A 16,828-nucleotide genomic window follows, 5' to 3' on the forward strand; every position below is an offset into this window, starting at 1 on the left:
TTTTTTTTTTAAAACTGTTTCTGTAGTGCCACTGAAGATGGTCTGCTATTTCCAGACTGAAATATTTGGTTAATTAAATATCTTTCTTGTGTTTACGTGCATATATTATTCACTATAATAAATAATGTTGTTGATAGCGCATCTCCTTGTTTTACGCCTTTATTAAATTCGAAGGGGTCTTCATGGTCATCATTACTAATCTAATTAATTTTGGTAGTATCTCCAATTCTTTCATAGCGTTTTGCAGACTATCTCTGTTTAGACTGTCAAATGCTTGTTGAAGTCTATAAATAACATATGTAGGTCTATTGCATGCTCAAAGGTACTTCTGTTTGATCTAAATCCACACTAATATTCTCCTATTTTCTTTTCTGTAATTTCTTTAAGCCTGTCATTTATTATGGATATAAGAATTTTATATACTACATTAAGTAACGTAATACCCTTGTAGTTACTACAGTCAAATTGATCTCCTTTTTTTATAAATAGGACAGATTATGCCAACATTCCAACTGTCTGGCATTTCTTCCTTGGACCAGATTGTGTGAAAATATATCCTGTAGTACAAAACATATTGTATCCCATCCATGTTTCAGTAATTCTGCAACTATATTATCTTCTCCTGGTGCTTTATTATTTCTCAATTTTTGTATTTTAGCTTCAGTTTCACTAGTTCGGTGGTTTTATAAGGGTATTCTCTTCTACATCAATGTGCTTTCTTGTTTCTAATTGAATATTTTCCCCATTTTCTTCTCTATTTAATAAATCCTTAAAATATTCTGCCCATCTCTATCTCTACTATTTTATTTTCCTCTCCTAATAAAGTTTCTTTCTTATCTTTACATCCACTAATTCTTGGTTGAAATCCTTTTTTCATTTTTTGGACGGCAGCATAAAATTTTCTACTTTCATTTTGAGTATTAAGTTGTTCTAATTATTTAAGTTAAGGGATATTACATCTCATATTGTTTCATAGCCGAATAAGAAACTCATTCATGCCGAATATAGAATCCTTGAATATTGAAGCCTTTGGCTCTTCATATAATTAGTAATTAAGTTGTTCTATTTCTTTTAACTTAGAAGAAAAGCAAATAATATACTAAAAAAAAAGAAAATGATTATGGAATGAACATTATCTTTTTTTTTTTTTTAGTATATTATTTGCTTTTCTTCTAAGTTCGTTTATCTCTCCCAATTACTTTTAGTGTTTAGCTGTCATTTGTGCTCTGGCTCTGTTCTTCTCTTTTATAGCTGCATCACATTCTTCATCAAACCATTTTTCATTATGAGTTCTTTTCTTTTCACCTTTCATTTCAGCAGCTGCTTCTTTAATCATATTTTCTACTCTATTCCATTTTCCATCAATACTATTGAATCTATCAGCTATGTTATTTTCAGTTTTATTTAATTTAGTTTTCAAGTTATCTTGGTATTTCTTAGCTTCCTTTACATCATTACTAAGTTTATCGATGTCCCATAACCCAGCCTTCTTTTTTGTCATCTTTATCATATTTGATAATCTTTCTCTTATAATCATTTTCACGAGGTAATGATCGCTGTCACAATTAGGACCTCTACAGCTCCTGACATAAATGACAGAGGAGAAATTGATATCTTGAGACTAAACATGATCAATCTGGTTTACTTCGTTCATGCCTGGTATCCTCCAAGTTCCCAGGTGAATTGTTTTATGTGCAAACAATGTGCTTCTTATGAATAATTTGTTTCTGATTGCAAATTGCATCAGTAAATCACCATTTTCATTGTTTTTGTCATGTAATGTAAATATTCCTGCCACTTGCGTTTGATTTTCATCTCTCCCAATCTTAGCGTTAAAGTCTTCTATGATTAATAGAATATCATACCTTTGTGTCTTGCAACAAACTTCTTCAAGTTGCTCATAAAATCGATCTTTATCAATTTCTTCTTTCTCCTCAGTTGGTGCATGAGCTGAAATGACAGTAATGTTTCTAAATTTCCCTTTTAATCTTATTTTGCATATTTGGTCACTAATGGCTTTGTATTCTAACATACTTTTCCTTGCTTACTATGAAAGCAAGGAAATAAGGAAAGAGCTGACTAGTTCGTTCATTGGGACCACTATAAATAACACTATAATGCTGTTAATCAATTCTCCCCTGTCCTTGCCATCGCATTTCTTGTAGTGCAATGAGGTCTATTTTATTTCAGCATTTCATTAGCAACTTCATTCATCTTTCCTATTTGTTTCATTGTCCTTACATTCGATGTTGCCATTTTGATATCTCTTCTCCTTATTTTATTCTTATTTTTCTGTCTATTTCGTAATCCAATCATATGCTTTTTTCCATTCCAGGTTGGTTGCCATTGAGTACTTTTCAGAGGTTTCGTTTGTATCAGTTTCGTAGCAACAAATTTTTTATGTGATTGGGTTGCCAACCCAATGCACAATCCTCCTCCTTCATCCAGGCTTGGGACTGGCTGCAGTGATCACTACTCATAGTAACCACCTTCAGGCAGAGTTGGGTTAATGCCACTTTTCTTCTTAATGTGATCCATATTGATAATGAATAACAGTGGAGATAATGTGCCCTCTTGTAGTACACCTGGGTTAACATCAAACTATCTTGTACTTCAATTCTAACTGCTGACTAACAACTCAAATATAGACTAAGTATTGCTTAGTATAATGTCCTATTTACTCCATATAACGTTAGCATTTCGAACATTTCTTTTGGCACCTTATCATATGCCTTTTCAAATCTGCAAAACTTAAATATAGGGCCTTGTTATATTTTCATGATTTCTCAATTATCTGTCTTAAAGTGAAATTTGATTCTGTCATCTACTATTTTGGCCTAAATCTAGCCTGTTCTTCTCCAAACTTTCCTTCCACAATTTTTCTTAGCTATTTTTCAAGTATATTTACATAAATCTCACCTGAAACATCCAGTAGGGTGTTCCAGGTAAGACTTATCTCTGTAAGAAATATCTCTGTAATTCTCACATTCAGTTTTATTTCCCTTTTTATAGATGCATTCAATGAGAGTTTTACTCCCATCATCTGGAATTTGAACCTCTGACCAGGCTATCTGAATTATGAAGTGTAGTCAATGTCAAACTTTTATGCATCTATATTTGAGCATTCCTGGTTCAGATATCATCTACTCTAGATGACTTTCCACTTTGCAGGTTTTTGATGGCTTTTTCTACTTCAGGTATCAATATGTATTTCTGATTGCATTCCTGTTGAGTGTTTTCTACTACTATGCTGTCACTGCTCATTTCATTTAGCAATCTTTCTAAGTATTTATTTCAGACAAGTGAAATATTTTTATTGTCAGTTTTCATGTCACTTTTGTCATCTCTAATTCCTTTTCCAGTACTTTTTCTTCCATTTGTAAGCTTTTTTTAAATAGCCTTCAGAATATTTTGTCATCGTCCTGATATTTATTTTCTATATTCTCACCAAAGTCTTTCCATGGTGTTTTGTTTAGCTAGTTTTATGCAATTGTGTCCTGAACTATCAGGAAGATTGAGTTTATGGCCATCATGGATTTTGAGACTTCACTTCAAAATTAAGGTAGACAAGTGCCACCATCTTTTGATCCCAAACTCTTAACTTGTATTGTTATCTGATGTAGTATTCTACAGTTAGTTTCTTGAGCTCCAGGATTACTAACTATAGTTTCCTTCGTCAGTCCTCGGATCAGGCAAATATATAACTCCAATAACTCCAGAACTGGCCAAAAAAAATTGGATTTAAACTTGGTAGGTACATTTTGAGCCACCCTGTGTGTGTGTGTGTGTGTGTGTGTGTGTGTGTGTGTGTGTGTGTGTGTGTGTGTGTTTAAATCCAATTTTCTCTGCAATTAGCTGATATAATTAGAAAAAAACTTGACCGACTCATTATAGCCATCAGGCTCTTTGCGTTTCATAAAAGAATGTATCAGAACAATCTAAAGACTTTGGAGGAGCTAAAGTCATAATAATATAGCATTAAATTTGGTAGGTTTATTTTGGACCACCCTGTATATTACATATTTCTAGTATATTTCATATTTAGTATATTCATATTTTAAAAAAAAGTGGAAAAAAAAAAATATTAATTCAGGAACACTACCAGTTTTGTTTTTGGACTTCTAAATTGATAAAAGTTTAAATCGTAATTTATATTTAAGACACAGATAAAAGCACTGAAATCTTGTTAACTAATATAGTAAACTTTAAAAAAATTGGGGTAGTGAATTCAGGATAAACCAGCATGTAACAGCATACAAAATGGATTCATTATTTTACAGTTAGTATTATTATATGGGTATCTCCATGGAGTCAGCAGATTTATTTTAAGAGATCCACACTAATCTTTATACACACAGTAAAGGTTAGTGTGGGTCTTATCAACTGTCAGAGCATTTACAACCATTTCTGACAATCCATTGCTGCTCTCCAACCAAAATATCTAGTTCACTCACACTTACCATACTCTTACACAATTTTCAGCGGTGACAGCTAGTACTCTCTCTCTCATGTATACTGAAAAATTTGTTTTGTGTCAATCTTATAGAACCTCCTTTAGTATCTTATAAGTTGCATCATGTCCTCCCTTTTCTGCCCATCAACTAAACTTTGCAACCTGCCCAGCTTCTAAATGAAAGATGTCTGGGCAGAATGCTCTCTATACTCATAGGGAGCATTGCATAGACTTGTCACCAACTTGGTTATACATCTCTGCATCCCCTCCTCCACCTCTTGATCCCCAAGAAAGCCAAATGAACAAATCTGTGCACAGTAGTCAAAGTGCAGTCAAATCATAGCTTTGATCTCTTAGTTTGCAGTTTGAGTGTAAAAGGATGTTGAGTAACTGTTGCTCGATCTCTTAGTTTGCAGAAATGGGGTGGGCATAATAGATACCAGTTCTGTTGAAAAGTGACTGTGGAAATATCTGTAGAAGAGAGAATAGCAAGATAATAATCTTGCTATCTTTGCTTGTTGATGTGTTTTTCATCATCCAAGTAATCACCCAACTTTTTTCCACTCCTACACACGAGAAGTCACACGACCTGTAGCAAATAAATGCTAAGTGCGTTGTGGTCAAGAGCCAGGTATAATCTGTTGACATTCTTCTTGTAGATCTGTAGCTGTAGTCATTGGGAAATACTTTCTGGGGAAGGATGTTTTACAGAACCGAGGTGGATGGAATGAAAGATGACTGGGAGTAACAGTCTCATTGAGTTTGCAGTTCGAGTGTAAAAGGATGTTGGGTAACTGTTGCTCGTGTTCCTGTAGATTTAGCAGAAATGGGGTGGTGGGGTGGGCATAATAGATACCAGTTCTGTTGAAAAGTGACTGGAAATATCTGTAGACGAGAGAGACAATGCAGAAACTGATTGTCTTTGAGACAGCAACTGAATAGAGTCTATGAGAGAGAGGTCTTCAATCTGTTGAATTGCTCTCTTCAGGACTGCATCAAGAATTTTTAGTTTTACCTTCACCACCCCAAATACGAGAGCAGTATTCCAAGGTTTGGCAGATTTGAGACTTGTATAGAGTAAGAAAGGCTTGAGAGAAGCGATGTCTTGAGTGAAAAGTATGCCAAGTTTACTTGAGCTGAAGATGCTGTGCAAGTGATGTAATTATGCTATGAAAAAGTAGGAGTGAGAATCACTCCAAGATGAGAGATCTGGTCTTGTGGTAAATAAATAAGTTCTTTTTAGTGAGAAAACAGGAAAACTGTGCCTTAAAAGCATTAATGGTTATGAAGCATATTCTGCTAACCTTGAACAAGTATGGTTGCATTAATTTGCCAAAAATTTGGGGGACTGTTATCTTAATATCCACTTCTACACAACCATAATACTTCTTTTTGACAACAAAGATATTATAGTTCAGAAAAAAAAAAAATTTATTATGTTTCTGAATTTGTTGCTAATATGGGCTTCTAATTTCTAGGCCATGGAAGATGAAATTGCAAGTCATGAGCAGCAGTTGCAGGATGTAATGCAGATTGGACAAGATCTTATATCTGCTCAACATTTTGGTGCAGACCGCATCAGACATAGAATTAATGAAGTGGATAGCATGTGGGATCATTTGAAGGAACTACAAGCCCTTCGAAGTCAAAGGTTGGCTGAAGCTGTGGATTATCATCAGGTATTGAAATGAAATTTTTTAAAATTAAATCACATAAAATAACATTTTAGGTTTTTTTTTTCTGTTATGCCTGCTGTTGAATTATAGTCATATTGCAACTAGTTATCATATTATGAATTTTCTCTCCAAGAGAACTATTTCAGTTGTAAAAAAGAAGCAGATAATTTGTGTGCAAATTAACTTAATTAGTAAATTAACTATTTTGTAATTTCATAAGTTTAGAACAGTTTTAACTCATGTAGTTCATTTCATAATTTTTAAAGTAATTCATTTTGGAAGGAAAGTGAACTTACTGGCAGTAGGCTTAATGTCCATGGTGAGTAACACATAATTCATTCATTCATTTGGTCTACAAAGGTATCACTTCACTTAGGTTACGATTATCTTCTAAAGTAGTGACTGATTTTATTAAAATAACTTCACCATTAATTGTACATACACAGTAATCGACTATATCAGGAAGGCGATTTATCATTCTGATAATTGAAGATCAATTACATGGTGCTGACCAGACATCATTGTTTGTCATGCAAGAGTCAGATAATTGAAGGGTCATTGTTTTGAAGGTCAGATAAACAGTAGATTACCATTTGTGTGTGTGTGTGTGTGTGTGTGTGTGTGTGTGTGTGTGTGTGTGTGTTATTTGTAAGATCAGCGATTAACATATTGAAATCTTGTCTTTTATAGAGATGATATTACTCAAAGGTAAAATTAAAATACTCTTTTGCAACAGTGCACTAATATTTATTAGTATTCAGCTTACTGTTTCATTTTTCTATTGGAGAATATCAGTAATCAGGAGCAATAAGTTCTTATATATCCCATAAAATATATATGTCGAAGAATGAAGGGAGTAGATTCAATTAACGGTTGGAAGAAGGATTGATAATTAGAAAGTTGAAGTTCATTCATAACAAAATGATCAATCAGACTGGAAACTTCTAATTAAGATAATACTAATTTCTTCGGTAGTTGCCAAAGAAATTACTGCTATCACTGTTGTCAAGAAGTATTCAAAATAAAAAGCATGTGTATTTAATAAAAGCTAGGATCAAGATGTATACATTAAAGCTTATTTACAAAGCAATTAACATTTTTAACTATTCAAAGTACAAAATTGTTTTTACCATTAACAATGAACTATAGAACTTATTAAAACATAGAACCATATCCACACCATATTATTATGGCACAATGTACATAAATTTAACTGCCAATCTGGCTGCAACATTTCTTACATTGGATGCACCACCTGTTTTTAAAAATCTCATGTAATTTAATGTTACCATGTTGTGATTTTCCTATATCCCTTTTTTTTTCCTATAACCAAAAAAAAAAAAAAAAAAAAAAAAAAAAAATCAAAACAATATAAACAAAAATGTTACCATGGGGGGGGGGGACAAAAAAAACATATCCATCAAATTGAGAAGACTCCATTATTGATTTCCAGGATAATAGCCAGTTATGTTGCTTTGAATGCAATTGTTATAAGAACTGACCAATACACTATTACTACCAAAATATCCTATATCATCTTGGCTTCATGGCTAAATAGAATAAATTGCTTCCTGTTACTCTCAAATCAGCCCAATTTCCTTTAACTCCTTATTCTGCTAACCTCATAACAAGCTTACAGCAAAGTTTCAGAAGCTCATAGCAAGTTTTCACCTTCTCTGCTGTTGGAGAGAGGGTAAAAGTGAAAAGAAGAGGAGGAAGAAGAATTAAAACAGTATTAAATGTTTAATAACACGAAATGACAAGAGTGGCTTGTCATGCATTCTTACAGGTTTTTAATTTTTTCTATCCTTTTTCTTTTTAAATTCTTAATTTTTAAGTTGTCTTTTATCATTTTTATTTATTTATATCTTCACTCTTGTCATTTCATGTTATTAAACATTTAATACTGTTTTTGACATCATTATCAAATTCCATACTAAATATATATTTGGTTTAATCCTTTATCCAAGTGTAAGCAAATGATGTTTGCACCTGAAGTAATTTTAGGACTGGGGCAACTCATGGTAAAGGTGGTATAAGTTCTGATCACTTGCCTTAGTATCACATAATGCAAAGCACATCTCCTTGCAGACATGTATAATGCTATGCATTAAGGGAAGGGTCACTATCCAGATGGTTTCGACCTTTATTGAGGTCTCATCAGTGGAAGCCAGACCCAGAGGTGGTGAAGTAATGCAGAAGTCATATCACTATATACTAGTTGCCAAAAGGTGTTAATAATAAAGTGCTGACACCTTTTGGCAAATGGTATATGGTGATATGACTTCTGCATTACTTCCAGCTTAGTATCACCACCTCTGGGTCTGGCTCCCACTGACGAGACCTCAATAAAGGTCGAAACCATCTGGATAGTGACCCTTCCCTTAATGCATAGCATTATACATGTCTGCAAGGAGAACTTTGCATTATGGGATACTAAGGCAAGTGATCAGAACTTATACCACGAGTTGCCCCAGTCCTGAAAATACTTCAGGCGCAAACTTTGGTTGCTTACACTTGGATAAAGGATTAAACCAAATATATAATTGGTAGCATAGCCAAGTGAAAAACTTCCATCAACCATACCAAATATAACTCTGTCTTCATTTCCAAAAAATCCAGGTATGTCTAAAACTTCATACTCCTAATATATAAAATTTATTTTCCTTACCAACTTGTTTTTAGTAATTTATACTTATTAATGTGGTTAAAACATACTCATACCATGTTGAGGAGGAGTTCCATTCTAGTTAAATACAATTTGTAGTATACATCTTAACATCTAATTTCAGAATGACAAGAAATATTTTATGAACCCTATATCATAATTTGCTAGAATAAATTTTTCATACAATTAAAATTAGAACAAACTTTCAGTTTTTGAAACTTAGGTGTTGTGAACATATGGTAGAAAGTGATAGACTGCATCTACTGTTGAATGACAGGGATCAATAGGATTCTTCACATGTATCAGTCAATGTCTTTTGAACTCTGATTTTCTTGCATGATAATAAGTATCTGGTTATGAGAGTATTTCATAAGATATGTAGAAGATGGGTTATGTCTTCCTTTATCCACAAAGAAATAGTATTTTAATTTTCTTAAAAGTATTCTTTATGGAGAATTATGCATTAAGATAAGTATTTTAATTATCATCATAAAATTCCCTATATGAACCCACAGGGGATGTACAGGATACTATGATAGTACTACACAAAAAGTTTACATCAAAACTAACTTCTTTTCAACAATTTTTCTCCAAATTAGTCTGCTATCTGTCAGGAATCCAATATTGTCAGATCTTATATTTTGGTCTTCTAAGGTACTTAACTGCATCAGTCTACCTAGATCTCGGTAGACTCTCTGGTCTTTCTTCTGCTATCTTTACATCAGGCACCTTCTTCTTTGGGGAGAAAAACCCTGCAGTCCACACCCAAGACTGGCTAACTTGGTTATGTCTGAGAATGATCCTGAGCTCATCAAATCCAGGACACTCCTTTCCCAAGCATATGGTTGTGAAGTGCATAGCCACTCGGCTAACCGTGCAGACATCAGACATCTGCTTAGCTAATTTTTCCTCTCTCATTCTGTTTAAATGACTATATACCACCAGAGATTAGCTCTATATACACATCCCCTGAATGATGCTAATAATGTCAAGTTATTTCCTAATATTTCACTTTTAATATAATTCTGCTGTTAGTTCATACTCCTAATATTTCTCAGAACTCTCATATCTGTGGTCTCATGCCTTTTGATTGATCATTTCTAACATAGCTCTTACATCCATAAGTTAACATTTTTGAACACACACTCTTGTGTACTGATAGCTTAGTGTTTTGACTAATTTTTCTCTTATTCCATATACACTTGTTTGGTTCACCTCCTACCATAACAGCTTTTCTAATTCTGCTGTCATATTTAATTTTCCATCTTCACCAAAAATTGTGCCTAATTAGCTGAAATGTTTTATTTGTTCTGTAGGTTCTCGTTCATGATGTAGTTGATATTTTCAGTGTTTCTGCCATTTTCATTGTCTTTGTCTTTTTATTGCTGCATTTCATACCAAATTTATTATAGCAGCTAATTTAGCAGTTTAGTCAGGGAATCCTGCAGACTTGTACTGAATTTAGAATGATGACATCATCTGCATAAAGTAAAGAGCTGAGATTAACATCTTTCATTTTAATATCAAATTTAATGCCACTTCGTATTGAGATCCAGGTGATGAATAACAATGGCGATAATATACCAGGTGTATCCTTCTCCCTCATTTAACATGAGGCGATCTTCCTGTACCATCTTCAGCTCCAACTGGTAACCTACAACTCAAACATAGGTTATGTATTGATTGATATAATGGCCTATTTACACCATATAATTGTAGCATTTTAAACAGCTTTTCTCCACATGCCTTTTCCAGTCTACAAAACTTAGATAAGTATTCTTTTATTTCGATAATTTCTCAACTTTTTGTCTCAAAGTGAAAATTCTTCCATATTTCTCTGTTTTTTTATTTATTTATTTATTTTTTAATAGATGAGTACTATGAAAGTTCTACTTCAGTCATCTGGAATTTAGCCCTGTGATCATTCTTGAATTTTACAGTGTAGCCACAGTAAAACCTTTACACCTCTGTATTTGAGCATTTCTAGTTGAATATTATCTACTCCAGCTGCATTTCCATATTTCAGGTTTTTTATCGCTTTTTATCTAGTATTGTATTGGCATGTACTCCTGATTGTATTGTTCTTGAGTGTTTTTTACCACCATGCACTTGTTTCATTTAGTAATCTTTCAGAGTAGGAATTATTTTGAAATTCGGAATATTTTTATATTCAATTTTTATATCTCGGATGCTGGTTAAATGAAGAATGCAGTCCAGAAAGAAATAAAATAAAATAGAATTGAAATGACAAGAAAACATTTTCTCCTGATGAAATCAACACTGTGTAACAGCAATTTAAATTTAGAGCTTAGAGTATGCATGGTTAAATGCTATGTGTGATCTGTATGGTGCAGAAACTTTGACTTTGAAGACAACATCAATAAAAAATTTGAAACCTTTGAGATGTGGTTATACAGACAAATGTTCAAAATCCCATGGACAGCAAAAACGTCCAATCAGGAAATACTGGAACAAATGGGAAAATCACTAACTTTTAGATACCATAAAAAGAAGACAAACTGCTTATCTTGGTCACCTACTTTGCAAAAAAATATAAGATACTTCAATTGATTATAAAAGGGAAGATAAATGGAAGAAGAAGAGGACAAGGAAGACAAAGAAAATCTTGGCTGGTAGACATCAGATTGTTCAGAGTGGCTGAGGATTGCCCAAAATTTGACAAGGTGGTCACAGACTTCTGATAGGAGATGGCACTCAAAGAAAAAGAAGATGTCACCTGTATCATCTTTGATTCCTTTCTTCAGTACTCTTTTCTCCATTTTTAACTTTTCTTGATAATCTCTAGAATATTTTGTCACTTTCTTATGTTTATTTTTTTTATGTTCTTAACAGTCTTCCCATGACTTGTTTAGCAAGTTTTTCATATCGCTTGCTTTCCTACATTTTTCTCGATATTCTTTATATAGCACATACTGTGATTTACTTGCCAGAAACTTTCAATGCACTTTCTTCTTTTCCTTGATTGCTTCTTTAACTTCCTGAGTCTAACATGGAGTTCTGGTTTTCTTTCCATGAAGACAACCTTGCTGCATGCCTCTGTGGTTGAATCAGTTTTTCAGGGTGTGCCAGTGAATTTCCAAGGTTTGGATCTTATTTTTAAACTCATTTTTTCTTGTGTAATGTTTGTGTATTTGAGTCTGCAATTCACCTATGAAAGCTGCTCAACTTTCATTCTTTTTAAGACTTAGTTCCTGAAAGTGATAGCAAAGTCCATTTATTGAAATAAAAATAATTGAAAATAACTTAATTTTTTTTAAAAATTATTTCTAAATTAGATTACAAATCTGACTAGATTTTGTATTGATTGATTCCAGTAGCACTTTAATCTTTTATTTACTTTTATTAACATGAAAGTTTCACTTTCTTTATAAAATTATAAAATATCCATAATAGCATTTTTAAATATTAATATTTGCTTTTTTTCAGTGTAAATAATTGATATCTTCAGCATCAAATCCAAAGAATTTCATGCTGCGATTCTTATGACTCTATCACAGTCTAGAATAGATTCATGAAGTACCAAGAACTTTTTAAAATATATGTCACCCAAATCTTTCACATTTCAAATCTTTTTCAATTTTTGAATCTTGTTTCTTTTTCCATTTTCCTCTTATTTCATTTTTGCTTATGTAAAATTTGTGTATTTGAGTCAACAGTTCATCTCTGAAACCTGCTCAACTTTGATTCTTTTTAAAACTCTTTGTTTTCTGTATGATATTCAATTTTATACTGCTGAAAACTAAATGGTTATCACTCCCTATTTCAAATCCTCTGTATACTCTTGTGTCCTAAACTAACATTATGATATCAGTATCAGCAATGACATAGTCACAGAGTCTTTCCTTATGTGTTGCATCTCCTTGTGTCACTATCTACACTCTCATAGTCACTGAGACTTTTTGTATTTCTTGTGTCATCTCTCAAGGTGAATTTGTGCACATCTTTATGTTGGAACATGGCATTAGTAATGACTTATCCATAAAAGTTGGTGAAAGGTAATGAGTGTAGGCTGAACAATTATTATGGTAGACTGTAACTATGGGGACATTGATTGAAGGGGGCCCGGCAAAATGGAAGTGGGATTTATACAGTTGCTTAGGGATAATTACATGAATTACATGATAATTACAAACAAGGGGTTTGAGGGTGTTGGATCTGATAGGAGCATCAGAAGATGTATCAGTAACCAAGTTAGGCACTTTGCCTCCAATTGGAGGAGAGTGACCATACAGTCTTGTTCTGGGAAGTTGCCAAACACGTGGAGTTCTCTGTGAAGAAGGGGAGTTTATGATCATCTACAAGACTGGTGATTATGACAGACTTGGGAGTCATCTTGGAATGGTGCCATGGCTTAAGAAGCTACAAGGAAAGAATGTCATTAGCGCATGGCAAGTGGTCAGAGATTGCTTGAGAGTAGCAGTATCAGACTGCATACCCAAGGTCAGGAGGATAAACTAAGTTGGAATTAAGTGGATGAGTAGGGATATAAAGCAAGGGCTGCAAAAAAAATAAAACATTGTGGAGGAAATATAAAGAAAAAAGTGAACAGCATACTCATGAACAGTACAAAGTGTAAGCAGGATGGGCAATAGTATGGTAAGGAAGGCCAAATCAGACTATGACAGAGAATTATGCAATCAGGCCAAGGTAAAACCAAAAGAGTTTTTTCATTATGTTGCAAGTAAGAGGGAAAATGCCTATGGTAGAATGACTTTAAACAATGCTCATGGTAGGAAGATGACTTAACCAAAAGAAATAGTTGAATTGCTGAGTGCACTTATGCAAATTTAAAGAGATGCACACACACATCAGCATTGAGATAGATCAACAGGAGGTGTTGAGTATATTAAAAAATATGAATATGAACACAGCAGTGGGACTGGATGGCATATCATCTCATATACTATGTGAATGTGCAAGAAAATTGGCATTGCCTCTGACATTGTTCAATGTAGTTACATCTCTGGCATGGTTCCAAGGGAGTGGAAAGATAGTACCATTGTATAAAAGTAGATGCAAGACAGAGGTAGCAAACTACAGACCAATCAATATACCAAGAGTGGTTGTTAAAAGTATTGGAAAAGTTGGTGAAAGGTAAAATACAACAGTGGGTGGATAGGGATGCGATACTTTATGGTGGACAGCATGGCTTTGTAAAGGTTCTGTCTTAGTAACTTATTCACATTTTAAAATAAAGCAGCAGAATTGGATAAAGGTAATGGCTGCACTATGATACTGCTCGACTTTGCCAAAGCATTTGACAGAATACCACATGGAAAACTATTACAAAAACTGGAGAGGATGAGAATGGATATGAGGCTAGTAGCATGGATAGGGGAATGTCAGGGACAAACGCCAGAAAGTAGTATGTGGTAGAGTGGAGTCTAGGAGAATGATATGATTAGTGGAGTACCTCAGGATTCAGTACTAGGGCTTGCTACTCTTTAATTTGTATATCAGTGATATAGGGAAAGATTTAAGAGGGGGGGGGGATATTCAGTTGTTTGATGATGTGAAACTGCAGAGAGCAATAATTGATAAAGGTATCCTCTGTAGATATCCTGTAGGATGATTTAAATAAATTGGCATTGTGGGCAAAGGATAATGATTGTCAGTTTAATGCAAAATGTAAGGTTATGCAAATTCGGGTTGAAAAAGTTGCATATGGTGTATCAGATTGACAGTATTGGTTTGCAGGAAATTAATGAGGCTAGGGACTTGGGTATGACAGTGGACAAAGAGTTAAAGTCCAGTGGACAAAGTGCAAAAGTTGGTAAAATAGCTCAACGAATTACTTGGACATTGAAAAACATGCTAACAAGTAAAGATAAGGATGTTATCCCTTTTTATGATGCTATGATTCAGCCACATCTCGACTACTGTGCACAGATCTTGGGTACCAGAAGGTGGTCGAAAATATTCAGAGACGAGTGATCAAGATAGTGACAGGTCTGTGGAATACTCCATACAAGGATAGGTTGAAGGTTTGTGGGTTACAGAGTTTAGTTATTAGGCAGAAGGGGCGGGGGGCATTATAGAAACTTTTAAGATATTAAAGGGGTTTCATGAAATTGATGCAAGCAAACTTTTTCAATATATGATAAATCGTCAGAGAACTAGGGGGCCATCCGTGGAAATTGTATAAGAGTGTGGTTAGTAGGGATGTGTTGACCAGATTTTTTGCATGAAGAGTGGTGGGTAAGTGGAAAGGAATGCCAGAATTGGCTCTGAGTTCCCTGACGGTGAATGAATTCAAGGAGAGGTATGATAGGATTTGTGAGATGGTTTGATTTGGGTCTCTCCCATGATGTCTCTGGACTCCATGGAGATCCCTTAAATAACAATAATAACAATAATAATATCCAGAATTGAAATTTAGTAGATACTTACCATTATTGTTAACTTTGCTCTTTTCTCCAAATTTTCTGAAACATTTCTGTGTCTTGTGATCATTTCCTACCCTGCTGTTTATATCTATAACGACTAGCTTTTTCTTTTTGTCAGCTGCTGTCTCTAATGTTTTGAAAAATTTCTCCACTTCCTTAGTGAAATCTTCTGTGGGATCATAAGCACAAATAATTCTCATCGTCCAATTTCCTATTCTGATATTTGACCACACTGCTTTACTGGATATTGCTTGCCATTCAAGATTATTATCTCATATTTAGTGTTTAATAATGTAGCTACTACTTTTTTTCATGATCATTATTGCTTGATTGTAATATCTTGTATTTGTTGATTAGAAAAATCTCTTCTTTTATGTTCTTGGTTTCAGTAATATCTGTTATGTCACTCTGATACTTTATCCAGTTCTTCTGCCAGTTCCATTTATTTTCTGTTGATATTGATGGTGCCAGTATTGAATTCTGCTGATTTTGAGTTGGAATTTGTTGCAGTAGCTGACTTTTTACTGTTTGCTTTCATTGTTTTCATCAACGACAAAAACAATGGAGGCTTTGTTTCAGTAAGGAGATACATTGAGTAGACATGTTAATTAAAATTATAATAACGGAATTAACTCACGTAAAATATTATTTATTAGTAGAATTTTTGCCTGAGTTTCACTGGCATTTTCAGTACATGTAAAAAGCCAAACATTAACTTTAAACTGACAATTCCAAAAGGCACCACCTAAGTAGCTAATGTAAGATAACTAAAAAGGTCATTAAATTTCCTAACTTATTTTAAAAAAAAACAAATAAATAAATTACACACACACACAATTAAAAAAGTTAGGAAAGATTAGCTAATTTAAAAAGTACCATCCTCCTACAAAGGGGGATAGATGTAGATCATCGGATCTGTTTAAGTTAAGAGAGTGAAGTAAAGTTTTACATGTTGCTTTATAAAGCTGTTCCATGAGGAACCAACTTTTGTGAAGGACTCTTGTCTTGTTCTAATGAACTCTGTCTAGTTTGAATATGCAAGTCCCAGACTGTTCGGGTTTTGAGTCCCTCACAAAAGTCGGTTCCTCATGGAATGGCTTTATAAAGAAATATGCGAAACTTTACTTCACTCTCCTAACTTAAATAGGTCTATGTTTATCCCCTTTGTGGGAGATAGTACTTTTTAAACCAGCTAATCTTGCCTAACTTTTTTAATTGTGTATATACGAGGTAGTATCAAAATGTTTCAAGACTAGTTTTGTAACACGTCAACAGATGACAGCACAAGGCTGCACACAATCACAGGGAGCACCGACCTTCAAAAGTCAGTGTGCCAAAAGACATCATCCTGTGTACATTGGGAGCTGTGCAACTGGTGCTATTCTGACCACATGCGTTACCATGTCTGCGATTTCATTATGGACAGCAAGTTAGAACAAAGAGTGAACATGAAATTCTGCATGAAACTGGGCAAATCTGCCATAGAGATGTTTGACATGATTCGGCAAGTTTATGGCGATGCTGCAATAAGTCGTTTGAGGTGTTTTGAGTGGCTCGTGTGCTTCAAGAATGGAAGAACATTATTGGAAGATGACAAGAGATCAGGAAGACCTTCAACGAGCTC

General features: G+C 34.0%; 1 protein-coding gene across 4 annotated transcripts in view; it reads left to right on the forward strand.

Moving 5' to 3' along the window:
* LOC150097387 (spectrin beta chain-like) overlaps positions 1 to 16,828 on the forward strand; it is a 795,721-nt gene that overhangs the window by 261,775 nt on the left and 517,118 nt on the right. For all 4 annotated transcript variants that reach the window (XM_090407783.1, XM_090407784.1, XM_090407785.1 and 1 more), the window contains exon 14: positions 5,932 to 6,132. In XM_090407783.1, coding sequence (XP_090263909.1) covers positions 5,932 to 6,132 — 201 coding nt within the window. The remainder of the gene's footprint in view (positions 1 to 5,931; positions 6,133 to 16,828) is intronic.

Source organism: Typopeltis vanoorti, chromosome 17 (assembly GCF_054136105.1).
Source record: "Typopeltis vanoorti isolate ZY-2024b chromosome 17, IOZ_Tvanoo_1.0, whole genome shotgun sequence".
Taxonomy (NCBI): domain Eukaryota; kingdom Metazoa; phylum Arthropoda; class Arachnida; order Uropygi; family Thelyphonidae; genus Typopeltis; species Typopeltis vanoorti.